The following is a 26,924-nucleotide window of genomic DNA, read 5'->3' on the forward strand; positions in this document are numbered from 1 at the left end:
TGCACAACAATTAAAGCAATGTAACTAGGAAAGGGAAAAAGGGCGAAACGTAACAATAAAACTAGTGCTACAAGGAAAGGCATGAGCATAGGCAAACAACTAAAAAAGAAAGAAGTGATCATCTGTGTGTGTGTGTCTACACTAGAAAGCGCCAGCATATCTTGCAAATCATGCATGGCTTACACCTGTCATGTCTCCCCAGCTCTACATAACCTCTCCTCTGGATCACCGTTTGAAAGCAAGCAAATCTGCAGATCGAGTGCAGTGCAAAAATGGGGAAGCAGCAGATGAGTTTGTTGGTGCTGGTTTTGGTTGCTTATTGTGCAGTAGAAGGTCTGGGAAGAAGAGAGTTTGAAGGAGAAGAGAGAAGTGGGGGGCAAAAGAAGATGTTCATTTTGAATGAAGCGAAAGAGGTGGTGAGAACCGAATCTGGAGTGATCAAAGTAGTGAGAGGCAGCACTAGTACAAGTGGAAGATTGATGCATATTGGGTTCATTACTATGGAGCCTCAAAGCTTGCTCATTCCTCAGTACCTTGATTCCCATCTCGTCCTCTTCATTAACCAAGGTAGGTCGTTCTGTCTCAATAAAAAAGTTTATTATATGCTCAACATTGACATCTAGCTAGGTAACTAAATTAAAGGAGTATTAGATGGATTTTGTTGATGTTACATATATAATACAAACATACAGGGGAAGCAAGGATTGGACACGTGTACAAGGATAAATTGGCGGAAAGGAAAGTGAAATCCGGAGATATGTACACAATTGAAGCTGGGTCTGCTTTCTATGTGGAGAACACAGCAGAAGGGCAGAGACTCCATATCATTTGCAGCATTAATATTGTTGACACCTCTGACATGAGAGGGGCAGATACATATACTTTCCAGGTACCCTCCCTAGCTTTTTCCAATTACTTTTTTATTTCTCCAGTTTTGTATTTCTCTTTCTCGAGGGAGCTAGGGTTACAACTTAGCTACAAATTAATGCTCTGCTCTGCTCTGCTCTTACCGAGGGAGGGTTAGTTTATCGAAGAGTACGTACTGGATCTACTGATCGAATAAATTAAATTTCAGTCTTTCTTCATTGGTGGCGGCATGCATCCTACATCTGTTCTTGCCGGGTTTGATCCTTACACGCTATCAACCGCATTGAATGTGAGTAATCTATCTCATCTTTACAATTTTTTCATAATCTTCTTCTTGATTATTTATATATATTGCCGCTTTAGTTTGATGAGTATATATACTTATGGAGTACTATACGTTCCTGGCCTGTAACATAACATACACAACTACGTACTTACAGGTTTCAATGGTAGAGATTTCGAAACTTGTGGGCACCAAAGTGTCGGGTCCAATTGTGTCTTTAACAAACTCCAATTACACAGCCCCGATTCTAGCTCACCTTAAGAGAATTGTGCATTATTCTGATGTAGAACAGCAGCAGCAGCATTATTGGGCTCCATGGCTGTTCATGAGGAAGCTGTTGACCAATCATTATTATTATCCCTTCTTCAGCAATAATAATAATAATAATAATAATAATGGAGATGATGATGATGCTCCAGATTCTTACAATATCTTCGACAACGACAAAAAGCCCGATTTCAGTAACGAGTATGGGTGGAGCTTGGCCGTTGACGAAAACGATTATGCTCCTCTCAAAATCCCTGACGTTACTGTTTATCTGGTCAATCTCACAGCGGTACGTACGTACCTAGCTATATACGTTCTCAACATGTGCTTGATCGAATTGACTATATATAAATTAAATGTACGTAGGGATCGATGATGGCGCCGCATGTAAATCCGAGGGCAATAGAGTACGGTATAGTGGTGGAAGGAATGGGAGAAGTTGAGGTGGTGTACCCCAACGGCACGCTGGCCATGAATGCGCAGGTAAGGCAGGGAGACGTGTTTTGGGTGCCGCGCTTCTTCCCGTTCTGCCAGATAGCGTCGAGGAACGGGCCATTTGTGTTCTTCGGGTTCACGACGTCAGCCAAGGACAACCAGCCGCAGTTCTTGGTGGGCGAGGGCTCAGTGATGCAGTTGTTGAGAGGGCCGGAGTTGGCAGCCGCTCTTGGATTGAGCGAGGAGAGGGTTGAGGAGATTGTTAAGGCTCAACGTGCGAGTACCATCTTGCCGGCCGCCTATGCCGCACCACCGGAGTCGTCTATGTAGTAACTAAGCTTATATGTTGTTTCTATCCCATTTCCAACCTAACTTGTTTTTTTTTTTCTATCTTCATTCTGTATTTTCTTGGTGCATGGATCATGGATGGGAGACTGTACTGTTTTCAAGTGGTAAATTAAATGGTGTAGTGTTTTTTTATTCAAGTTTACTCAAAAACCATTCACTGCATTTTAACAACAAATTTTCTCCATTATATTATAATAATAATAATAATCCAAATTTTAAATTAATTTTATTTTTTTCTACAACTCACAACAAATGTTTTCATTTTAGTCAAAGACCCTAAAGACCAACCATCCAAACAAATATGAAGAAATCTTATCACTTGGAAGAAAGCATGAGCCTCAGGCCTGACAGCCACCAAAATTGAAAATAATCCTTATTTTAGACTCTACTATTCAAATCAAACATCGAAAATAATCCTTATTTTAGACTGTACTATTCAAATCAAACATCATCTATCAACGACAAATCCTAGCTAGTATTATATTTATATATACTGAGAAATATTATGATTCCACGTTATAAATACAATAATAATTTGTTTTCTTATTTACTTCAAATATTACTCCATACTCTTTTTTTTTTTTTTTCTATTTATAATAGTCAACATTTTTATTATTCAACGTTATTGCGAGTATCTTGATTATAAATATTTATTAGTCACCATATTGTTCTCTCTCTTAATTCCCTTATATTTGAATCTTGCGAAAGCCTCAATAGTTGTTAAATATTTGTCATCTACAATCTACATTGTCTATTTTATATATAAACAAACTCAAACAAAAAAAAAAATAAAAAAATACACACACTCTTTTTGATAGCCCAATAAATGCGTGAAAGGCATGCCCAGTAAATGTGTCTGAACTCTTCTCTTCGTTGTGCTTTATTTATTTATTTGTAGTTGCCAACGAGATCTAGATATTGCACAGCTAAGATTGTGTTCATTCATGAAATTGTAAAGATATGTGGCATTGTCACTTTTTTTTTATCCACTTGTCTTAAAAGCTTGCAAGACTTCCAAATATACTAGTATTAGGTGATTGGGCCCAAAGAGTGTTGTTGTTGTGGGAAAAACTATCGTATCCATTAGCATTGTACTTCTTGTATCTAGTGTAAAGTTTACAAATTTTAAAACATATTGAGCTTGTACAAGTATTGTGGTGGACGTTTGGCACAAATTCGATACATTTACCATTGATTTTGAGTGGTACCGAGTATAAAAAGTTTCCATGATAATTTACAATAAATTTTCTATTATTACTATATCGTTATAATAAAGGGCGATAGTGTATGTTGCGCGCATTAGCACTGTCAAGTGGTTACTACTTGAAGTTTTTATTCGTTTGATTTTTGTTTAATTTGTTTGTTTGTTTGTTTTTCTCTTTCTTTTAACATAATTCCAAAAAACTATTGATAGATAATATACCTTGTTTACCTAACATCGTGTTTGGTAATTAATCACAATGTTTGTACCGATCATATCCGACCAAAATTAGTATGATTTATCCCAGCATCAACCGACATGGGATCAGAAAGGATATAATTATGATCGGGAAAAGTGAATTAGACATCTAACAACCTTGCAATAACTTTAATTCGATCATAATGTCATGCATGCGCACTGTCGGCCCCAGAGGCACGTGTTTCCCTGCACCCGCTGGGGGTGCTTTAGAGTGACTACCAGCTCGCGACCACTATGAAGAAGAAACGGTGCTTTGTTTTTTTTTGTTTTTTTTTTTTGTTTTTTGTTTTTTTTTTTAGTTTGTCCTATTTCTTTTCTGTTTTTTCCTTTTGATTTTCTCCTTTTTTTTTTCTCTCTCTCTTAAGTGGCACCTAAAAACCACAAAAAATCCAAGATGATGTGGTTGCTCTTAGAGCATGCCAACAAAGCCTTTTTAATGAATTTTAGATGAGTTAGAAGAAAGAGATAAAAGGAGAGAGAGAAAAAATGTTAATTTTTAGCCATTTCTTGTTGATAGTTTGTTTTTTTTTTTTTTTTTTTTTTTTTTTTTTTACTTATATACAAAATAGATCATATGAAAAATAAAAGATGATATGGATGATAATATTTAGCTACCATGGGGTATGCTGTATGCCTTCACAACATTGTCTTTTATAATATATACTTAGTCTTTTCTATGCGCGATGCGCAAAAACATATGCCCAATATTTATATCTTTTAAAATAATTAACAAATTCCTACTAATTAAAAGATATATGAAATCAAATTTATTTATTATAATAATTCAATATATAATGTCTAAAGAATAGTATTATTATTGAAAAAAAATATAAGAAAATATATGGTGGATGCATGTGCATGGTAACAATAATGGAAAAGATAACGGAAGTTATAACGGTAGGGGTATTTTTGTCCAAAAATTTATATAGTACAACTCTAAAAGCATAATGTACAAAATGATTAGTATTAAAAACATGGACATCAATGAGTGATATAACTTTGATTGAGACTTATTATCTTTTTAGAATAGATTAGATATATATAATAAAGTCATGAGAAATTATCTTAATATATTGAGTTAATGCAGACAAGTGATTATTTAATATCATCTTAATTAAAATTTTAATGTTTATATTATTGTTTATAGGGAAAATGACGCTTTTCCCCCTGAGTTGTTTGCTTATAGCACATTCTCTTCTTGTGTTTTTAAAGTGGCTATTTCTTCCTCTCTCAGTTAAATAAATGTTTGAACTGTTAAAAATAACGGTAAACATGACATTTCATATTTTTTTTTTTAATGGAGATTGAGGGCTTAGTTCACGGCAATAACTTTAGCTCGACGTTCACGCTCGGCATTTCAAGAATCAAGTCTCTGACTCACTTTGACGCTTTCATCAACAACTTCACTAGCTCTTTGCCGGGTGACGTCGTCCACCCGCCGAACCTCGGCAATAATCAACAAAACCAAGGAGACCCTTCAGAATTTATGCTTGGAATTAGCAACTATGGGTGATCTAAAACTTGTTGAACGACCTCAGAATTATACACTGGCTCCTGAGTCAAGCGAGCACGTCAAAATTCAACCAATACGAGCTCTAGAAGAGTCACAAAATTATTGTGCAGAATATTCACTCTAGTGACAATTCAGAAGATTTGACTAATCCATTTCTATAACTTTGGATATATATTTTATGTGTGGATTTGAAGATTGTCTTCTTGAGGGGAAGTATAATTTTACAATCCTGAAGATTGGGTTTTGACGACTAACAGCTGTACTTTTTTCCTTTGTGTTTTTCCCCACGAAGTTTTTTCCTTAAATCTAAGATTTTTAACGAGGCAGTTAATCTAAAGAATACACATACATCATGCACTCTTTTCCTCAACTAATTTTCCCACTGGGTTTTTATAGTGAGGTTTTTAACGAGGCATGAGTATGATATAGTAATGTAAATGGGGAGAAGTAAACAAACCCCGAAATCCTAAAGATTATGTCGATTATGCCCTGAAGGCTTATGGTTGTACTCTTTTTCCCTTAACTAAGTTTTTCCCACATGGTTTTCTTAAGTTAAGATTTTTAATGAGGCGACCAATACAATATATGGTTTACATATATGATGTACTCTTTTTTTCAACTAGGTTTTTCCCACGCAGTTTTCCTAGTGAAGTTTTTAATGAGACATGAATATATCTTCTATTGTACTCTTTTCTTGTCCAGGTTTTTCCCACAGGGTTTTCCTAGCAAGTTTTTAACGAGGCATGATTATGGCAAAATAATGTCCAAGGGGGAGTGTTGTAAAACCTTATATGGACATTATTCTATTGATGATAGGATTCTTAATACTGTAGGAGTCCTAATTCTGTAAGAGTCCTGAAGGCTATTATGATAGAGATATTATATATACCATTGTAATGTTGTACAGAGTTCCTTCTCTGGATGATAATAAGAATTACTTTTCTTTGTTCTTTATTCTTCTTCTTGATATTATTACTCTTTATTACTGTTCTCCACGAGCTAAAGGCGATAAACCTGCAATCCAACAAATAATACCTCTATATGAATTTCGAGTCATGTGATTCTCAAATACATTCTTAATTAACTTTGTGTAGACTTTGTTGAGTGCATATAGACTATTAACAATAATTAATTTTTAATTGTTGACAGATTTTGTATTCGCTTCTGAAATTTAATGTGGTGTTAATTATTTGAATTAATGTATGAATTTATATGTTGTAATTCAAAAATTATTTAATTTTATTTTGATTTAAGATCAAATTTTAAAATTATAATTACAATTTTGAATTATAATTATAAGAAATTGAATACAGTAATACTCCATAGATGATGTGGATGAGTGTATGGCCCACAAAATAGGAAGAAAAATGGAGAGAGAACAATGGTATTATAGGGTGATGTGAAAGAGATGTGTCCATAAGATATGAAAATAAAAGTGATAGGGTTGTGGATGCTCTTAAGATGAGTACAAAATAGACACAATTGGACTTCAAATATACTATTCAGATTTTTTTCTTTTATATATATAGAAATTATATTATTAGATTTTCATATAGGTATAGAATAATTAACTTTTTTTAATGAAGGGTTGAATTATTTGGGTTAATATTGGTTATAGAATTTTGTAAAATATAAAGAAAAAATGTCAAATAAATTATTACCCTTTTCATGTTTGGCAATTAAGTTACTAAACTTATAATGTAAGCAATTAAATCAAAAGTAAAATATGTGCAATTGAAATAATTTTTTAATTTTCTCTTAGCTACATTACTTGCATGGTATGCTTTAAGAGTTTATATTCATTCTATCGTGCTAATTATAATAAAAATTGAAATATTTTCAACTCAAATTACACCAAAATAAATATTAAAAAAAAACATTACATATGCGCACATTTTTTTTGTTTAATTGTTCAATTGCACATATTTTAAATTCAATGACTTAATAGCACAAAATTTATTAGTCATGTAGTCTACTTGACACTTTTTTTTAAAAAAAAAAAGAAGCACAAATATATAAATAGTTAGGAGATGGTGAGGTAATGACAAATGTTACATATCTCAAATAGTTTTAAATGATGCATTGAGTAAGTGATTCCAACTTGTCAAAAAAAAAAAAAAAAAAAAAAAAAAAAAAGCACAAATATATAAATAGTTAGGGGATGGTGAGGTAATGACAAATGTTACAATGTTACATATCTCAAATAGTTTTAAATGGTGCATTGAGTAAGTGATTCCAACTTATAAGCAAGACGGTAACCCGTAACTCTCTATAATGCATTTTTCATTGATTTAAATGAAAACCTACAATCGCTATCCAAAAGTGTATTATGGGTGAAGGTCGCATTGTACTTTAGCTTGCAAATGATCACAAGAAAGTAAATAAACTTAAGTTACTTATAATTGACTGACTCATAACGAGAAGGCCAATATACATTTTTTTTTTACAATAAGTCAAACCTTTAAGTATATGTTTGATACATTTTTTCTATAAAGGGGAAATCGCACTTTTGGTCCCTCAATTATTAACAGATATGCAATGTAGTCCCTTGTTTTTAATTTGAACAAATTCGATCTTCAATCTTTCTAACTTTAGCCAATTTAGTCTTTTTGTGATATTTCTCATTAACAACCATTTAAGGCATGCGCATTTTGAGAATTTCACACCCTACTTAATATTTTCCCCAATTCATTCCCTCCTCTACCAATGCCCAGCCTCGCCTCCGTCGAAATTTCACCATTAATTTTACCATGTTGGATTAATGTTGTAGCTAGTACAGTTAAGTTCTTAGCTAAGGTGCCTAGCTAGGGTAAGGTAGAAGCTGCAGCTCAATAAAGTACTAAAGTAGAAAGTAGAAATCAGAAACCCCTCCTGGCGACGTTGTTAGGTACATTTGCATATGTTATATAGAATAGAAATTCAACGATCACAATAGAAATTAATTGGAATCTTCAACACAACAACAACATTGAATCAAATTAAAATCCAACTTCTAGAGATTTTCAAACTGGCTCATTAAATCAAGGTAGGCATGTTGTGAAAATTACAAAAATATTGTGGAGAAATTTGGCAAAAAAGGAGGAGAAAGTTACCTTAACTAGGAAATTTGTGAATGAGATACCTCATTTGGATGTGACTAGGGCGAAATCTCATAAGGATTTCCCTATCACTGGCTCGGCACACATCGGATCAGTCAATACAATGCAAGTTCTGATTCGATTCTCACTGGAAGATAATTGCAAGAAGATTTTAGCAAGAGGTTAGGCGCTAATCAAGAACAAGCCAGTTCGGTTCTCGCGGTGGTCGCCAAAGTGGAATGCAAGAAAATACCTACCTTCAATTCATAATTCAACGCCGCAATGGTAAATGGAAACCCTTGTTCAGATTGCTAAACAATTTATCATCATAGATCGGGAACCGAAGAGGGCAGTTTCAGCGACCAATGGTGTCAGTGTAGTCGGTCCTCCCAGAGGTGACGCACGCAGCGCACGATGGAAGCAAGGCTGAGCAATGCGGCGGAGGTGAGGCTAAACATTGTGATTGCTTGTGAAATTCTTACCTATTGCTTTTACAATTGTAGACGATTTGGAGATTAGGGGATTCTGATTGCTTGTGAGTTGACTTATATATGGAATTTATAGATAGAAATAAGGAAAAAAATATCATTTTGGTCCCCTCAATTATTTTTCAACTGTCAATGTAGCCCATAGTTTTCATTTTCAACTAATTTGATCATCGAGTTGTTTAAAATTTTGTAAATTAAACCATTCTGAGGGACCAAAATGGTAATTTCTCTATTTTTAAAATTTCGTCAATTTGATCCTCGAAGGATTTAATTGATGAAATTTTAAACAATTCAAGGATCAAATTAGTTGAAATTGAAAACTAGTGACTATATTGACAGTTAAGAAACAATTTAAAGACCAAATGGTGATTTCTCCTAGAAATAATGAAATGAAAGCCAAAATTACATGTTAACCCAACAAGATTAAATTAATGGTGAAATTCTGGCGAAGGTGAGGCTGAGCATTGGTAAAAGAAGGAAGGAAGTAGGGAAAATATTAAGTGGGGTGTGAAATTCTAAAAATACACGTCTTAAACGGTTGTAAATGAGAAATGTCATAGACGGACTAAATTGGCTAAAGTTAGAAAGATTAAAGAATCGAATTTGTTCAAATTGAAAATCAGGGACTACATTGAATATATGCTAATAATTGAGCGACCTGCATATCTGCTAATAATTGAGCGACCTGCATATCCGCTAATAATTGAGCGAGTGCGATTTCCCCTTCTATGAATTATATTGAAATTTTTAACACCTACAAAATACAAATGAATTTTATACAACAAGGTGATAAGGAACTATTAAGGTTAATGTAATTTCAACAAGAGTTTTTTTTAGTTTTATTTTTTATTTTTTATTTTTTGTCTCAAGGAGGATTGATTTTTTTATTTAATAATTTCAATTAATAGTATATAAACAAGGGAAAATGACGCTTTTTCCCGCTGAGTTGTTTGCTTATAGCATATTTTTCCCCTGTGTTATTTATGTAATCACTTTGTCCCCCTCAATTATTTTTAAAGTGGCTATTTCTTTCCCTCTCCGTTAAATAAATGTTTGAACGGTTAAAAATTAGGGTAAAAATGACATTTCACTTTTAAGTTTCTAATCCTGCATAAAGCTGTACAGACGGACAGAGATTTCGGCAAAGCTCCGATAGATGAAGTCGTTGCTGAACAAGATTAGCTTCTCCAGCTTGTTGCCAAGCCAAAGATTGGCCGGAATTGGACCGGAGAGAGAATTGGTAGAGTCATTGAGAATCTGTAACTTGGCATTTGAGCCGAGTTTCTGCGGTAAACCCAGATAGATTGTTAGTCCACAGGTTCAAGATTTCAAGTTTTGGAAGATCTCCGATGCCTTGTGGAATTTGACCTGTCAAGTTGTTGTTCATCAAAGAGAGGTCGGGATTGCTCCTGAGAGGAAATTATCAAATGATAGAAATGGGATTGCACCGGCGAAGAGGGCTTGAGAGGTTTGCTGATTGGATATCGCAAGACTAGATCAATTGCCTCCTTTTTCTGCTTGAGAGTGATCTTGTCCCCTAAGCTTAGAGCAATTCCTTGAGTTTTGCTCCTAATCCTTATATAGCCGCTAAGCTTCCCATCTGCTTGTTTCTCAATGCTCACACTAACCAAAGCATCCTCTCCAAAGACACTCTTTGCGTACAAGTTTGCAGCAAGAAACCCACATTCACCTTCTAGAGCAGACGGAGCAGTCAAGCATTTCATATTGGTTGATTTGATAATATGGTCCAGAAACTCTTTCTCATTTTGAATAACAGTATGTACAGCGACCTTGTTTTCCCACTCAAATTCTGCCCACATAGTTCTAAACACAGTATCACTGCACACAATATGAATGTCATTTAGCACGGCAATAGTCGGTTCATGCACCTTTGAGGTCTCATACACAATATTGCCAAAAGTGACTCCAGTCTCTATTGAGGAGACCTTAATATATATGCTTTGTCAAATATTCTTTAACATACTCATATATCATTTGTGCAATTCAGGTGTTATTGTCCTTATTTGGGACATTGGGGGTAATTCATTGTTTAACCAGTTTGGAGTTTTGGCATCACGGGGATCAAACATATATAATAGCCAATACCCAAACAGCCTATCAAAACCATACATTTGTTTCTCATATAAATACCAAACTCTCGAAGAATATATTAAACATTATTCCAATATTTCATTGTAGAAGGAGCCCTAGATGTTACTAGCAATTTTATCGCGAATATCATGCATGTTGCGATTATGGAACTTCTGGTTCTAAAAAGGTGCTCCAACGACAAATGATTTAAAGGACTGTTAAGGTATCCTTACTTAGTCTAAACGGTTCCTTATCTACTTCAAGAGATTATTAGGCAACCTATAGTTTGACGAAACCATGATACTTAACCATATAGATAGGTGAAAAATAGGCAAACTGGTCTATTAAATTCATTCAATGAAAAACTCGATCTTCAAGTCGAGATAATACCTAGCTTTCCCAAACTTTTTTCAAAATCTCCGCCTTTAGACATGAACTGATATCATCAAGCTCTTTAGATATCTCATTGATGTTTACACTATCAATATTGACTGAGATAATAACTAATAAATAAGTTCATTATCAACCCTTTATCGAGCACACAATGGTACATATTATTCCTTCTTAATGAGGATAATAACTCCATTCGCAACCCTTTAAAGAGTACATAATGGCACATAAATTCTCATTTCGGGAATTATAAATCCATCGGGGATTTCTCAAAATAAATATGAATTGCATGTCTAAATTTATTATTCTGTCAATAATATTATGTAGCGGAACTTAATGCCATTTACCGTGAGAGTATATTTGATTAAAATCAATCCAGGGTCTCTGCGTGAACCCATAGGCTACAAACTCGCGTCATACTCTATCACCTCGTTATTCTTGTTTTCTTTCCACACCATTTGTAACCTATAGGGTTAATACCTCAATGGTGTACGAAAGGAATATATTAGCTAGTTAGCTGTATATGCCTTTAATGCTTTCTTTATACGTTAATCAATCTAGGCGCTTCTGGCACCTAGCTCTGGATCCAGATTGTCATATAATATGAGCAATTTGAAAGCAATTGTGTTGTCGACAACTTATAACATTTCTCAAGAATTTCTCCCATATTTATAATTGTTCATGACAATATTTGAGTCAACCAGATTCTAGAAATTTCCTAGAACTATTCAAATCACATCTGGTTGTCCCGCATCCCTAGTATTATGTTTGTTTGGTGCACCTATGATTTGACTAGGGTTTCTCATCATCTGGACGAGCGTCTTCAGGACTAAATTATTCAAACTTTTTCAAGAGTGACAATGTTTATTTACTAGATCTAGTATTATGATTCTTATCTCTTTTCATAGATAGATCTCCTACACTTCTGGCGTCAAGGAGTATCGGTAGATATATTTGTTCCAAATTGGGAAAAATATATGGGACCTAGTCACTCTTTTATGATCACTATGATCAATGAATATGTTTGGCAGATTATTTGCTAATATCGCAATTAGATTATTTTCTGAACTTCCAGTTCAGTCTAACTAGTACGTGGAATTTTAATAATGAAGATGTTTTCATTCTATAAAATTTCTTGGCATTCCATTAAAAGTTAATCTATTATCTCCCCCGAATGCCGAGAAACAATCTTCATTACGTATGTAGTCAGCGTATCTATTGATCCCCTATAATGGGCTCTAGGTATTTAAACAGCAGACGGAGGTTTATAGCCCATAGAGATACGCGTGAGGTGGTGATACAATAAAATGGACTACATACTAAGACTAGAAACGCAGATCGGAAAATGTTTAATTCTACCACGTATTATGTGTATGGGGGTTTATTCATGGTATGCAGTTGGCCGGAGTTGTTTCAAATCAGCAGCATGCAATACTGCATGTCCCCAACAAGAGACTGGTAGACTGGACCGTTGCAGTAATGGTCTAGCTATTAGCTCAATTCTTTTGATAAGGGATTCAGCTAGACCACTCTGGGTATGGACGTATGGTATAGGATGTTCCACCTTAATCCCCATGGCCATAAAATAATCGTCAAAAGTTGACGAGGTGAATTCACCAGTTGTATCCATTCTTATATTCATAATAGGATAATCGGGGAATTGAGCATTCAATCTAATGAGTTGACTTATGAACTTTGTGAATGCCTTATTTCATGTGGACAGTAGGCACACATGTGTTCATCGGGTGGAAGCATCAATAAGGACCATGAAATATCATAATGGTCCGGATGAAGGATGAATTGGTCCACAAATATCATCCCGTAACTTCTGCAGGAAGACAGGTAACTCAAAATCAATCTTAGGATGTGAGGGCCTTAGAATAAGTTTTCCCTTTGCATAGGGAACACATGTGAAATCTTTTTGTAGAAAGAGTGTTTGTCCTAAGAAGGTTGTGTCCAGTCGAGTTTGAAAGTATCCGGCTTATCATAGTTTGCCCTTGGTGACCTAAGCGGTCATGCCATAAACCAAAAGAATGTGTATCTTTAAATTTCACCGCAAGTGCAACGCAGGAAATTTGGGGCCTGATATAAAGATAATACAAGCCTAAAAAAAAGTAAGGAAGTTCTTTGATTTCCATTTTCTGGTTATTTACCATTTTTGTCGAGACTGTAACACCCCACTTTTCTTAAACTTAATTAACAAACTAAACCTTTAAAGATAAATTAAAGCAGCGGATATAAACAACTAAATAAATATAAAGAGGTGTCACCGCCCACGGTGACTGCGCATGCTATAAAAGGAATCTAAAAGAGTCAAACTTAAAGTACTACAACCAAAATTGGGGAAACAAAGCCCCGGTGTTCAACACCATCAAAAGATAAGGTAGTCAACTACACATCCAAAATAACATGAGAGTTTAGACTACAAAGCCATGTAAGCTAAACTAGTCTAACTCGTGCTCTCTTTCTTACGAACTGGGCCCACCTAAAAGGGGTTAACAAACAACAAGTAGCAAACAAAACCCGTTAGCACGAAGCTAAGTATAATACCACCCAACCCTGTAAAGTAAATACAGTATATACTTTGGAAAACAAAGTTCCACATTCTTTGCTCAAACAGGCCTATACACTTAGACATACTTGGCATCAACTTCTAGATGCTTGCAACCTAATACTCATATAGGCATACTTATTCAATAAACAATTTATCACAATCTCGTCTCATGAACAAACTAAGCTTCTCAATTACTCAATAAACACATGCTTTCTCATATAACTCAAATAAGCATTCATATGATATCATATTCTTATCATGCATTCTCTTGCAAGACATATAACTCACTACAAGCTCATACTATCAATCATGCAATCTAGTGCAAGGCGTATAACTCATAAGCAACTCATGCAATCTAGTGCAAGATATATGTGAGCAATCTCGTGCTACTAGTCATGCAATCTCGTGCAAAACATATACATAAGCAATCTCGTGCTACTACTCATGCAATCTCGTGCAAAACATATATATAAGCAATCTCGTGCTACTACTCATCCAATCTTGTGCAAAACATATATATAAGCAATATTGTGCTACTACTAATGCAATCTCGTGTAGGGCATATATCTCTTAAGCAAATTCATGCTATCAAAGAACTCATAAGCAATCTCATGCTACTAATCATGCAATCTCGTGCAAGATATATAATAAGTATAGATATATATACATATACGCTCTTTTGTAAAAAGAATACTTTTTCTGTGGAGGTTTCTTAGAGCCAAAAATGACTCGCTATGCTCTTCTTTTCTTAGAGTCACAAAGACTCGCTTTCTTAGAGTCGTGTTGACTCATTTTCTTAGAGTCTCAATAACTCGCTTTCTTAGAGTCGAGATGACTCGCTTTCTCCTTACTCGTGGGCGAGACCGGGCTTCACCATAATGTGAATAGACCTATTGGGCGCGGCATCTAGCTGGCCAATCTCTCATCCCGCCCACAGAACCAATCTCGTGGTTCCAAAACTCAAACTCTATGGAATCAGGTATCGAACTATTAGTATGCACACCCCCTGACCAGGATTCCAAGCCTGGCGAGCAGTTTCCAACCTCGTAATGTGGGAATACGCTGCGCTACATGATATCGGATTGAAATGCCCATTGCTTTCTCTTTTACTCTGAAAAGACATAGTCCAAACGGGTCTTCCAAAACAAGGTTTTCCTCACAATAGATATATACACTACTACACAGCAGGCCTTTAACGTCGGCTAAAAAGCGTCATTGTTCTGGGCGACATTGTATAGTAAACATACAACGTCGGCTAAATGAAAACCGACGTTGTATATATTTTTTTTATTTAATAATAACCGACGTCTATACTTATTTTTTAAAAAGAAAAAAATATACAACGTCGGCTATTACGTAATAGCCGACGTTGTATATTTTATTTTTTAAAAAAAATAAGTATAGACGTCGGTTATTACTAAATAACCAACGTCTTAAGTCATATTAAAAAAAATAAAAAAAAATACAAATTGGATTTGTATAAAAGATTTGTATTTCAACTCTGAAATTTCAATTAATCCTATGAGAAATAAAAATATTTAAAATACTTAGTGCAAAAGAAATAGCTTATACATAAACTCCTACTAATGTCAAAATCCATGTGCAAGCAAATCTTTGATTATCTGTAAGCAAATCCATGTGCAAGCAAATCTGCCACTATCAGTCCGGTTGCAAAGACCCATTGTCATGAATGCTGCTTAACCAGATTTAAGTTACACTAAGTGACTAAACTACAAATTTTTTCATTATAAAACACAATTTTTAATATCCAAGCAATATTTAATAAAACTGAAAGTTCAAATTTCAATAGCCACCTCTTATATAAGGAAAAGCTCCAGGCCTAACCTCAATACTCTCAGATGTTGTGAACCTGGACGATATTCTCTCCCGATCTATAGCTCTTTGTAGCTGCTTCTGGACAAGTTCTACACTTCCACCCAGCAAGATGCATTTACATGCAAGTGTAAAACATAAAGCACTAATCAAGTTTCTTGACAAACTAAGTAGAAAACAGTAACACTAACTAAAAACATTTTGATAATATATTCTTCAAATTATCGGTTTCTTGATGAACCCACGTTGTAAGGAACTATAGACCATGAAGAGTTGGAGAAACTTACAGTGACACCCGCGCATATAACAAGATTGTGTGGAATACTATTCACGTCAACAGTATAGAACCGCATACTGCAACAACATATTGAAACCACAGTGGACATTCCACTATAGTCAAGGAACAAAAAGTGGGATAAACATTATCCGAAATTATCACAAAAGAATATGGGTAAAATCTTCTCTACAAGTAAAATTAGGAGCCACCCATTAATAAACAGTAGCTGTCTTGATTTTGGAGAGTTTCAAGGCCATGAAGTCCTGAAGTTAGATTTTCAGGGAAAAAACAGAAATACACACTTTGCATCTAAATTTTGGAATCGATGTTTAGGGATAATGTGTGTTCTACAAGTTAAAATAGGAAGCATTTATGCTTTTCCAATTGCTAACCTGAGGATAAGAGAGATATTAAGACCAGGAAGCTCTGGAGTAAGATTTAAACAGACATTATGTGTATCAAACTATCCATACTACATGTAAAATTTTTTCCAATAAACAAAATACAAGGTCAGGATCAGTGTGCAAGGCATTGTGAAAACCTCACCTTCACATCAGTAGAAAAATTTGTAAACATCTTAATCTCTCACTTCCAAATTAAAAATCCTATTTCTTTTTTTTTTTTTTTCTCACTAGCATCTTATCACTCAACAAAGGCATCCATAGGCAAAAGGTCTACATTAAATGTACATGTCCAAGCCATCTAAATCTCTCATCTCTTAATGTATCTTCAATATGTTCTACATTAAATATATCTACATTACATAGAAGTCATTTCTAATATGATCCTTCCATATGTTCCACAAATCACTACTGGAAATTCTGAAATTTCCGACCACCAGAAAATGATCTTAAATTAAGTTGATACCAAAAAGTTCAAAAAGTGGTCGGAAATAGCAACAAAGGTTTTTCCGGATACCAAAAGTGGTCGGAAAAAGACTTTCAACTTGATTTAAGATCACTTTCAGGTGGTCGGAAATTTCAGAATTTCCAGTAGTGAATTCATCTTACCTACACTAAGACCAAATAAAGCAAGCTAGGGAATAAAGAAAGGATAGAGTCTTTGTAAAACAGCATACTTTAGCATATCAACAAATAGATCAGAGAGCAAAGAATCAAATAAATTGGTGTAGTATGTAGTAGTAAACAAGAAATTCTTTAGAAAGTGGTGTGATTTGTGTTTGGCAAAATTTAAGAAACCACTAATTTATTATAGGTAGATGAAGGCAAATGGTAGGCCAGGCCATATATATTATCCAGTTTGTCTGTGAGAGACAACACTACATGAAGTGTTAGGCAGCTTAAAATATCCATTCTTGGGAGTGCATTCAGTACAGCAGATATATGTATTGTGACAATATAATTTGTTGGATCAACATTATTTACTAAAATAATAAACAATAAACCCTAAAATACAAATATATCAACATTATTTACTAAAATTCGAAATAATTAAAAAAAATCGAAATAATTAATAATAATAATCAATTCTAATATTATTAGAAATTAAAAAAAAAAAAAAAAAAAAAGGAAAGAAATACCGGCGCTGGCGAGAAGGCAGCGGTGTCGCGAAGGAGTCCGGCGCGGCTGTGTCGCGGAGTAGCAGTGGTGTCCGGTGTCCAGCGCGGCTGTCGCTGTGTGGCTGACCGGTGGAGCCTATGGTGCGGAGAGCGAAGGGGCGGTGTGGCGGTAGCTGTCCAGCGCGGTGCGGGGTGGTGGAGCGGTGTCGCGGTGTGATGTGGCGATGGCGGCATGTCACGACGGCGGCGTGTGGCGGTGAATATGGCGTGGGCGGGAGACAGTGCTGCAATTTGGATCAATTTTGGACTAGAATGAAAATTTGGGGGTGGGGGAAGGGTTTTAAAAACCCTACAACGTCGGCTATTAAGGATAGCCGACTTTGTAGGGGTAACGAATTTAAAATTAAAAAATTTAAAATTTTAAAAATCATATATGACGTCGGCTATTTTGAATAGCCGACGTGGTTGGGTAATTATTTTTAAATATTTTTTAATTGTAGTATATAACGTCGGCTATTAACTAATAGCCGACGTTATATATATATATATATATATATATATATAGACTTGCGTTCAAATGAGGACAAGTATATTATAGAGTACTGTGATGACAGATGTAGTGTGTGCCATTAGCCTGTATGTTGGGTGCATGACCGAAAGTAGTCGTGTGCCACAGTTTGTATGTCGCGTGCATACATTTGTTAATTAATAGAGCCTGGGTTCGAAACTTGATGCTTACATGTATTCTTGTGTGCCTGATAGTAATTTGTTGTGTGCCCATTATTTGTCCTCACAGTCCTCTATATATTGTTGTCCTCATTTGAACTCAACCCTATATATATATATATATATATATATATATATATATATATATATATATATATATATATATATATATATATATATATATATATATATATATATATTTAAAAAAAATAGAAAATACTTTTAACATCGGCTATATATTTAGCCGACGTTAAAGGCCCGACGTTGTATGTGAATTCTGTAGTAGTGATATAAATATATCACTCATTGTTGGTCTCGAAAGGGTGGCGAGAAGTCTAGAGGGGGGTGAATAAACTTCTCTAACTTTTCAAACTTATTTCCAAAACACACAAGACAAATAACACTTTGATAATTTCAACTCTAAATAACAAGCATAAGCATGTTAAACAACTTAGAGTGCACAGCGGAATATATAACAGTAAAGTGTTATGCTTGATTGTGTAGTGCTCAAAGAGAGATTCTATACATGCAACACTTTAGAAACACTTGATATGGTTCAAAGATGATGTACGTAAAGTTTGGCTTGCATGCGAACGTGGGAACTATCAAACCCAGACAGATAAAGATATGCGATAAATCGTAATCGGGTTAGTTCGCAGTTAGAATAAGCATGCACGAAATATGTGAGCAGTAAGTAAATAGAGAGAGAGATTTATAGTGGTTCGGAGATGGTGTAATTCTCCTACTCCACTCTTCTCCTTTCACTTCAAGGAGGAAATTCACTATTCTTCGATCACCCAGATACAATAGTGAATAAGTGTCCACCGACACTTCTCCGAGTGCTTCGCACAAAGCTACACTCCTCCAAGGTTTTTCGCAAGCTCCTCTTGTTACTCCGCCTTCCCGAGTACTTCGCACCAAGCTGTATTTCTACACCACGAGAACTACGCACAGGGACGGAGCAAGAAATTATGTTGAGGGGGGGCAAAGAAGTAGGGCTGGATTCAGTGGTGAATCCGGGAATTTTTTTCGGTGGGAGCAAAAAATTAAAAGAACAGAGAAATTTTGAAAAAAAAAAATGAAACACTTAAGTATAACAATAAATATTGTTGGATATAGCGAAAATAAAACATATTAAAATTTTATAAAAATATTTATAACAAAATATGAAACATAATTAATTTGATAAAACAATTCGAATATAAAACACATTATAAATTACACATCCCATTATTAATATAAAGAAAGTTATATATACATCACATTATTAATATAAAAAAAGTGATATATACATCTCATTATTATTATAAAAAAGAAAGACATCTCATTATTAATATATATGTATGGATGTCAAAATTTAATTGTGTTGAAGCAAAGATGTAGACGATTTTGACAATGCTATTGCAAGGACTCAAACCCAAGCCATTAAAATATTCAAACGCACCTCTTACCACCTTGTCTACTGAAGCTTTTGATTACATAATCTGTTCTGTAATACTTATACTAATAATGTACTGTATATACATATACATATATACATATATATATATATATATATATATATATATATATATATATATATATATATATATATATATATATAAAGGCTATATATAGGGTAGGGGTGGGGGTGGGGCGAGGGGGGGCAGCTGCCCCCCCTGCCCCCCCTTTGCCTCCGTCCCTGACTACGCACAAAGCTACGCTCTCACAGGGTTTTTACAAGCTCCTCTTGTTACTCTGCCCTTTACACTGAGTGCTACACACAAAGCTACACTCAACCAGGGTTTTTCACTCTCTCTAGTTACTCCGCCCTCTTTCTACACTCAGTAGAGAATATTACAAAGAGATAAAAATTTTCTCTCACTCAGACTTGAATTCTATCGTATATAGCGCAATATATTGCTTCTTGGCTGATTTGAATATTGCTTGCTTTTCTCTTGCTTGTATATCTTAATTGATCAGCCGTATTCAAATCGTTGCTATCTTCAAGTCTGCTTGGACAATTTATAGCCAAAGAAAGCTATTTGCCCGTTGATCAACTTTCGATCTCGATCGTCCATCTTCGTATGTAGTTGATCAAAATAAAGTTGTCAACTTGTTCTGAAATGTTTGACAGTAGTCTTTTCGCCTTTTGTCAGATGATTTGAATATTTTGCTCGTTGCTGTCTCTTGAAAATTGTAGCCTCCAAGATTTGAATAAGTTCGGCGCGGCAAGCTTGACATTTCTTGTCATTCATAAATGTTCTGACATATCAAGTTGATCAAATAATTTGTCTGCACGATTTACTTAGTCTCCCATACGGTGGTACCTAGTCTCCCATATGGTGCTCCTTACTCTCCCAAGTAAGGTAAAAATGCTTAACTTGAGATTCGAACTTAAAACCATTTGGCATAGCCAGTGTTGCAAAAATCGCGCCTAGGCGCCGATTAATCGGCGCCTAGGCGCTAGGCGGCATTGCGCCGCCGCGAAGAAGGCCGTAATCGGCCATCTCCGCGGCCGGCCGCCTAGCCGGCCGAACCCCGGTTTATTTATTTATTTATTTATTTTGGGTTAATCGCCAAAACGACGTCGTTTTGGCGATTAACCCCAAAAAAAAAAAAAACGCGATTCAAATCGCGATTCTGAAGACCAGAAACGGAGAAACCCTTGCAGCTATTCAGATTTCAGACCTCCGGCCTCCGCAGTCCGCACACCGCTCCCGCCTCACACCGCTCCCGCCTCCGCCTACCGCCGCACGCCGCCACACAGCGCCACACAGCCTCCCACAGTCCGCACTCCAGGTAAGCCTATTTTGGTATTCACTATTCACTGAAATTTGCTTGTATGTTTTGTATGTGCAATTTGAATGTGTTGAATAATTGAATAGGATGGCATCTTTTGTATGTGCAATTTGCTTGTGTGTTTATCTGTAAAAGCCTAAAAGGCTATAGTTGAATGTGTTGATTCCAAGCTTACTCTATGACTGGATTAGTAGATATCAATGCATAATTGCATATTATTATTTTAATTTTTAAATGAGTATTCTATATAGTTATATAGTTATATAGTTATATATTTAATTATTTATATAATTAATAATTTTCAATTGCTATATTGCTAATTTGCTATTCAATTGCTATATTGCTAATTTGCTATTGAATTGCTAATTTGCTATTCAATTGCTATATTGCTAATTTGCTATTGAATTGCTAATTTGCTATTCAATTTCTATATGCCTATATTGCTATTCAATTGCTAATTTGGTATTCAATTGCTATATTCCTATATTACTATATTAGTATATTGTTAATTTGTTATTCAATTGCTAATTTGCTAAGTATTAACTATTAAGTATTATACTATTATTAATTAGGAAATGGAATTGGGAAGTGAAGATATTTCTCAACCACCAAATCAAACTCAAAGTGTTGGATCTTCTCAACCATCTACAACATCAACTACAATAAAAAGAAAGTCCAATGATGTAGGTTGGGACTATGGGGTACTTAATGATCCTACTAAGTCATTGGACAAGATTAAATGTCTATTGTGCAAGAAAGTAATGTCTGGTGGGGTTTATCGGATCAAAGAGCATATTGTCGGTATTTCAGGGAATGTTAGCAAATGCCCCATAGCTTCAAAAGAAGATCAAATAAAATGTAGAGATGCTCTCATTATGGCGAAGAACAAAAAAAAGAACAAGAGAGCTGAAGAACTTAATATAAGAGCGGAGGTAAACATTGGTTCACATGAGAGTTTGAGTAATACGCCTACAAATAGTATTGATGTTGATGAGTTGCAAGAGTCTGAACAAATGAGGCCACCTCGTCCAATTGGCCCTATGGATAAGTTTGCTAACCAAATCAATCTTGAAATTTCTTTGAGTTCAAGAAGGGGCCCGGCGCAACAACGTATAACTGAGGCATTTGACAAGGAGAGGGTGAACCGAGTGAAAGAGTACATATGTAGATGGGCGTATGAAGCAGCTGTTCCATTTCATGTTCTTGAGAAAGATAGCTTCAAGTTGATGATTGAAGCTGCTGGTCAATTCGGTCCGGGAGCGCAGACACCAAATAGATATGAACTGAGTGAAACATATTTGAAAAAAGAGGTTGATCGCGTCAAGGACAGTTTGAAGGAACATGAGGCATTGTGGAAACAAAATGGCTGCTCAATTATGACTGACGCATGGACAGATAGGAAGAGAAGAAGCGTCATGAACTTGTGTGTAAATTCAAGATTAGACACTATTTTTCTATCTTCTAAAGAATGTTCAAGTGAGGCACACACAAGTCAGTTTATATTTGAATATGTGGAGCATGGGATTAAAGAAGTTGGAGAGAACAATGTTGTACAAATTGTCACAGATAATGCCGCAAACAACATGGGAGCGGCTAAATTGTTGAAGGAGAAGAGGCCACGACTATTTTGGACATGTTGTGCAACTCATTCCATTAATTTAATGCTTGAAAGCATTGCAGGTACCTTTCAATCTTTAAATCTTTATTCTTTAATCTTTATTCTTTAACTTTAAATCTTGTAATTGTTCATACTTCATACTTCATACTTGAATCCTTTGCAGGTTTACCCCGGTTCAAAAAAGTTCTTGATCAAGCAAAGAGCTTAACTATCTTTATCTATGCACACCACAAAACATTGGCAATGATGAGAACCTATACAAAGAAACGTGACATAATTAGGCCAGGTGTGACTAGGTTTGCTTCTGCATTTCTAACTTTGCAGAGTTTACTTGCTAAGAAAATTGAATTAGAGGCTATGTTTAGTAGCAATGAATGGGAGGAATGTAAGTTTGCCAACACAGTTAAAGGGAAAGCTTCCTATGCTACTGTCACGAATACTTCATTTTGGCAAGGGGTTACATTATGCTTGAATGTTTTTGCACCGTTGGTGAAGGTGCTTCGTATTGTTGATCAAGATAAAAAACCTTCAATGGGATTTGTTTATGGTGAGCTTATGCAAGCCAAAGAGGACCTTAAGAAGGCATTGAATGAAGTGGTAAGAAACTATGAGCCTATTATTAAGATAGTTGAAGAAAAGATGAGCAATAGGCTAGATTCTCCTCTTCATTTGATGGCTTTCATGTTGAATCCTTATTATCATTTTAAGGATCCTCGACTTCATTTGGATGTTAATGTTTCTCTTGGATGTATTGAGTTTCTTGAAACATATTACCATGACGATTTAGAAATGCAAAACAAGGTATTGAATGATGAATTTCCCATTTACAAGAGGAAAGATGGTGTATTTGGGAAGACACTTGCGGTCAAAGGATGTGAGACAAATAATGAGTGATATGATCCGGGTAAATGAGTTACATACTAGTTTTGAATTTTAAATTAAAATTTTATATATTTTGATTTTTTATACTTAATATTGTTTATACAATTTTGATGTAACAATGTGGTGGTCAACTTATGGTGGGACAACTCCAAACTTGCAAACAATTGCGATAAAAGTTCTATCTCTTACTTCAAGTTCATCGGGTTGTGAAAGGAATTGGAGTACATTTGAAGGGGTTAGTTAAATACTTAAATCTTTACTTAGTTATTTACTTCTTTTCTATTTTAGTATTCTATTTTTGATGGAATGATATATTTGACATTTGTTTTGCATATTTGTAGATACATACAAAGAAAAGAAATAGGTTGGAATCTAATCGCCTAAACAATCTAGTCTTTGTGCAATTCAATGCAAACTTGATGAACAAAATGAAAAAAGAGCAAAATGTTGAAATATTACTTAGTAGTGATGCAACCTTCGCACAAGATTGGATTGTTGAGGATGAAGTTGAGGTTGTTGGTGAAGATGAAGTGGCTACTAATGAGGAAGGTGATGATGCATTAAGACCACGACGGAGTTCTAGATTGAGGGAGCTTGAAGAAGATAACTTTGAATCCGAAAGTGAAGAAAAAGAAGTGGTGGTTGAGTTTGAAGATGATGAAAATCAAGTGATAGATGGGCAAGTGGAAGAACAACACCTTGAAAGTTGAATACTTGCATTTGAATATTTGATATGTTGTTAGTGTTTAATTGTCATGTACTTTGTGTCTTTCTTTGAAATTTGATGACTTGAACTCTTGAAGTATGAATGTATGAACTATGGTCTATGAACTATTTTAAATTTGATGACTTGAAGTATGAATGTATGAACTATGAACTTATGAAGTGTGTAGTATGAAACTATGAATGTATGATTGTATGATTTGTATCAAATTATTCAAATATCAATGATTCAATATTTCAATGTATGAATGTATGAGTTGTGGAATGTGGACTAATAGTCTAATGGAGTAATAGGAGTATAGGACTATAGGAAATTAGGAGTATAGGAATATGGAATATGGATTAAATGAATAAAAATAATTAACTTATTTAACTATACTACTATAGACTATAGTACATTAGTACATTAGTACTATACTACATTACTACATTAGTATATTACTAATTTACTATACATTATAATGTTATATAATTAATAATTTACACTTTTAAATAGTTTTAACTTTTAAGTTTTAACCATTTTAGATATATAGGTATTAAAATTTTACAATTTTTAATTTAAAAAAAAAAAATCAAAAAATCGGTGGCGCCTAGGCGCCTAGCGTGTTTTGCAACCTTGGGAATAGCTTACACGCGTATCATCCAACTCTTTTAGCATAGTTCTTAGTGACTTATCCACATCATAATTGTGTTAAGCCATAATCCCGCTTAACTTCTTCAAATAAATTATGATCTTCTAGACTTGTACATGGGTTGCATGATATGGGTGCACCATACTATGTAGACTTAAACTGACTCAAATAGAATAAAATTGGGGACTACTTGATTTTTCAAAAATACATTCGGCTCATCAAAATTTACAATTATTCCTAACACTCATGCATCTCAAATATGCAACACTTTTCTTATGCAAATATGCACATAACTTCTCAACTCAATCTCAATATGACAAATAATAACTCTCTACAATGGATATGAGTTTGTAGAAAAATAATACTTAGGCTCACATTGGCCACTTATGCACTTTTAAAACATGACATGCTCAAAATGGCATTTACTGTAAAGATATGCTTCTACTTTCTATTCACTGTAAAACTCAATCAAAACCAATAAATCATGCTTGAAACTCACAACTTAACAAATCTTCTCGAAAGCACTTAGCAAGTAGTTGACATGCTATTGGAACTCAAAATACTCTCAAATAAACATGTTCGACTTGGCAGTGAACTTCAACAATTTATAATAACCACTTTAGGCATGCTTTGCTAGCTAAAAAATCAACCATTTAGGCTCATACTTCTCTATTCAACAATCATACTATGACATGCTCAACAAATAAAATAAACAAAGTCTGATAGCTCATAAGCTCAAATACTGGGAGTAAAACCAAATACTTTTGCAACAAATCCTTGTACAAAAACAAGCATAAAAGGCTCAAATCTTCTCCAAACTTAACGAAATCAAAGTCAAAACGTGCGTCAAGATGACCCCGAGGTACCAAGCCATAAGGGCCAATGACACCCCGTCCGAAGCGACACGAAGCTGAGCCACAAGGGCCCGACTACTGCATTGGAAGCACTCAACGGAACTTGGGGCGGTGCTCAACTAGGCCCGCCCCTCAGACCGATCAAATGCCGGCTCTAGGCAACGGCCCCCTCCTAGGGCCGTTCCCTAGACCCGGCTGGCCACGACCCTAGCCAACGGTCCCCTCTGTGGGCCGTTGGCTGGATCCGCTATACCCACTGGTGCAACTGTATGTGCACCAGAAACCTTCTTTTCATTTGCAAAACATTCTCAGACAATTCTAACTCCTCCAAAACATCAATAGCACATCATAGACAAGTAATAGATCACTTAATAGCTCAAATACTTCAAAATCTAGCATTTCTACTCATTTCTACACATCAAAAGACTTCATAGAGTCTTGAAAATAACTTGGGAGTCCATGAGTTATACCTTTGTAGCTTTCTCTTCTTCTAGCTTGGTTTCCACCTCCTTCCTTAGCTAGCTACAACCTCCTTCACCTCCTAAACATCTCAAACAAACCATACAACCAATCTTAACTTATAAACTCATAGAAGGATGAAAGCAAAGATGAAATGGAAGGCTAGGATTGAATGTAGAAAAATGGTGAACTTATTGTGTGTTCTTGGTGTTCTTGCAGGGGGGAGCTCAAGGGTGGAAACAAGAGGCTAAGTCTGATAAATGCTCAATATATAGAAGTACAAAACCCTAGGTTGATCACTCATAATTGGTGGAGGGCAAAAGGGGAAAAGCTTTGGCTAGAAAGTTGCATCAGACAAAGTGTTGGTGGCTTGTGGTCCACCATGCTTCATGAACCAAGGGCTTGAATTGCTATTTAATATAGTTTGGGGTTGAAAAAGGGAATTTTCCCAAATGATTTATTGATGAACACATGTTTTAAGCTTCTCAGATTCCTCCTGATTTCTCTTAGATAAATTTCTCAGTTCAAAACTTGGCACGCAATGTACCCGAAAATTTAGGATATTGGAATTTAAATCCATTCTTGGCGTCGAATCAAATTTAAAATGGCTCAAATAATTTATTCAACATCGTTTTCTTCGTAAAAATTTTTATGGAGCGAAAATTGGCTATTTTGGATTTTCTTAAAACCGGATTTATAAAATAAATTTTGGGTTGTTGATAAGCTTAATTTCTAGGCATTATTTAGAGTAATTTTAGTTAGTGATTTGATTAAATAAATTAAGTTTTAGGGTTAATTATATTATAAATATTATATTTAGTATATGTTACTAGTTTAGACTAGTTTAT

General features: G+C 35.0%; 3 protein-coding genes across 5 annotated transcripts; 2 read left to right on the forward strand and 1 right to left on the reverse strand.

The window, feature by feature from the left end:
• Positions 1 to 221: 221 nt before the first annotated feature.
• On the forward strand, positions 222 to 2,337 carry LOC109173045 (vicilin-like seed storage protein At2g28490). Its single transcript, XM_019322309.1, has 5 exons — positions 222 to 567; positions 693 to 889; positions 1,076 to 1,156; positions 1,308 to 1,706; positions 1,784 to 2,337. Exons 1-5 carry the CDS (start codon positions 273 to 275, stop codon positions 2,180 to 2,182), a joined length of 1,371 nt encoding a protein of 456 aa, XP_019177854.1. The 5' UTR covers positions 222 to 272; the 3' UTR covers positions 2,183 to 2,337.
• Positions 2,338 to 9,861: 7,524 nt separating this feature from the next.
• On the reverse strand, positions 9,862 to 16,420 carry LOC109173052 (coatomer subunit beta-2-like). 3 transcript variants are annotated; one of them, XM_019322313.1, is made up of 2 exons: positions 15,618 to 16,406; positions 9,862 to 10,576 (listed from the first exon to the last, which is right to left on the reverse strand). In XM_019322313.1, the coding sequence occupies exon 2, from the start codon at positions 10,555 to 10,557 to the stop codon at positions 10,066 to 10,068; it is 492 nt and encodes a 163-aa protein (XP_019177858.1). In that variant the 5' UTR covers positions 10,558 to 10,576; positions 15,618 to 16,406; the 3' UTR covers positions 9,862 to 10,065. The 3 variants fall into 3 exon arrangements, 1 of the variants encoding a protein (XP_019177858.1); XR_002052838.1 differs by lacking the exon at positions 9,862 to 10,576 and adding an exon at positions 13,524 to 13,703 and having other exon boundaries at positions 15,618 to 16,420; XR_002052837.1 differs by lacking the exon at positions 9,862 to 10,576 and adding an exon at positions 15,278 to 15,465 and having other exon boundaries at positions 15,618 to 16,420.
• Positions 16,421 to 21,483: 5,063 nt separating this feature from the next.
• On the forward strand, positions 21,484 to 23,420 carry LOC109174002. Its single transcript, XM_019323303.1, has 2 exons — positions 21,484 to 22,588; positions 22,690 to 23,420. The coding sequence occupies exons 1-2, from the start codon at positions 21,484 to 21,486 to the stop codon at positions 23,418 to 23,420; spliced, it is 1,836 nt and encodes a 611-aa protein (XP_019178848.1).
• The last annotated feature ends 3,504 nt before the right edge of the window (positions 23,421 to 26,924 follow it).

This window comes from Ipomoea nil, unplaced genomic scaffold (genome assembly GCF_001879475.1).
Source record: "Ipomoea nil cultivar Tokyo-kokei standard unplaced genomic scaffold, Asagao_1.1 scaffold0146, whole genome shotgun sequence".
Taxonomy (NCBI): Eukaryota; Viridiplantae; Streptophyta; class Magnoliopsida; order Solanales; family Convolvulaceae; genus Ipomoea; species Ipomoea nil.

What these genes read in the sequence shown, in the direction of transcription:
- LOC109173045 (XM_019322309.1), top strand. Translation starts at nt 273, where the DNA reads ATGGGGAAGCAGCAGATGAGTTTGTTGGTGCTGGTTTTGGTTGCTTAT. An exon ending in CGTCCTCTTCATTAACCAAG is followed by an intron (nt 568 to 692) that starts GTAGGTCGTTCT and finishes ACAAACATACAG; the next exon opens with GGGAAGCAAGGATTGGACAC. An exon ending in CAGATACATATACTTTCCAG is followed by an intron (nt 890 to 1,075) that starts GTACCCTCCCTA and finishes ATTAAATTTCAG; the next exon opens with TCTTTCTTCATTGGTGGCGG.
- LOC109173052 (XM_019322313.1), bottom strand. Translation starts at nt 10,557, where the DNA reads ATGTGGGCAGAATTTGAGTGGGAAAACAAGGTCGCTGTACATACTGTT.
- LOC109174002 (XM_019323303.1), top strand. Translation starts at nt 21,484, where the DNA reads ATGGAATTGGGAAGTGAAGATATTTCTCAACCACCAAATCAAACTCAA. An exon ending in AATGCTTGAAAGCATTGCAG is followed by an intron (nt 22,589 to 22,689) that starts GTACCTTTCAAT and finishes AATCCTTTGCAG; the next exon opens with GTTTACCCCGGTTCAAAAAA.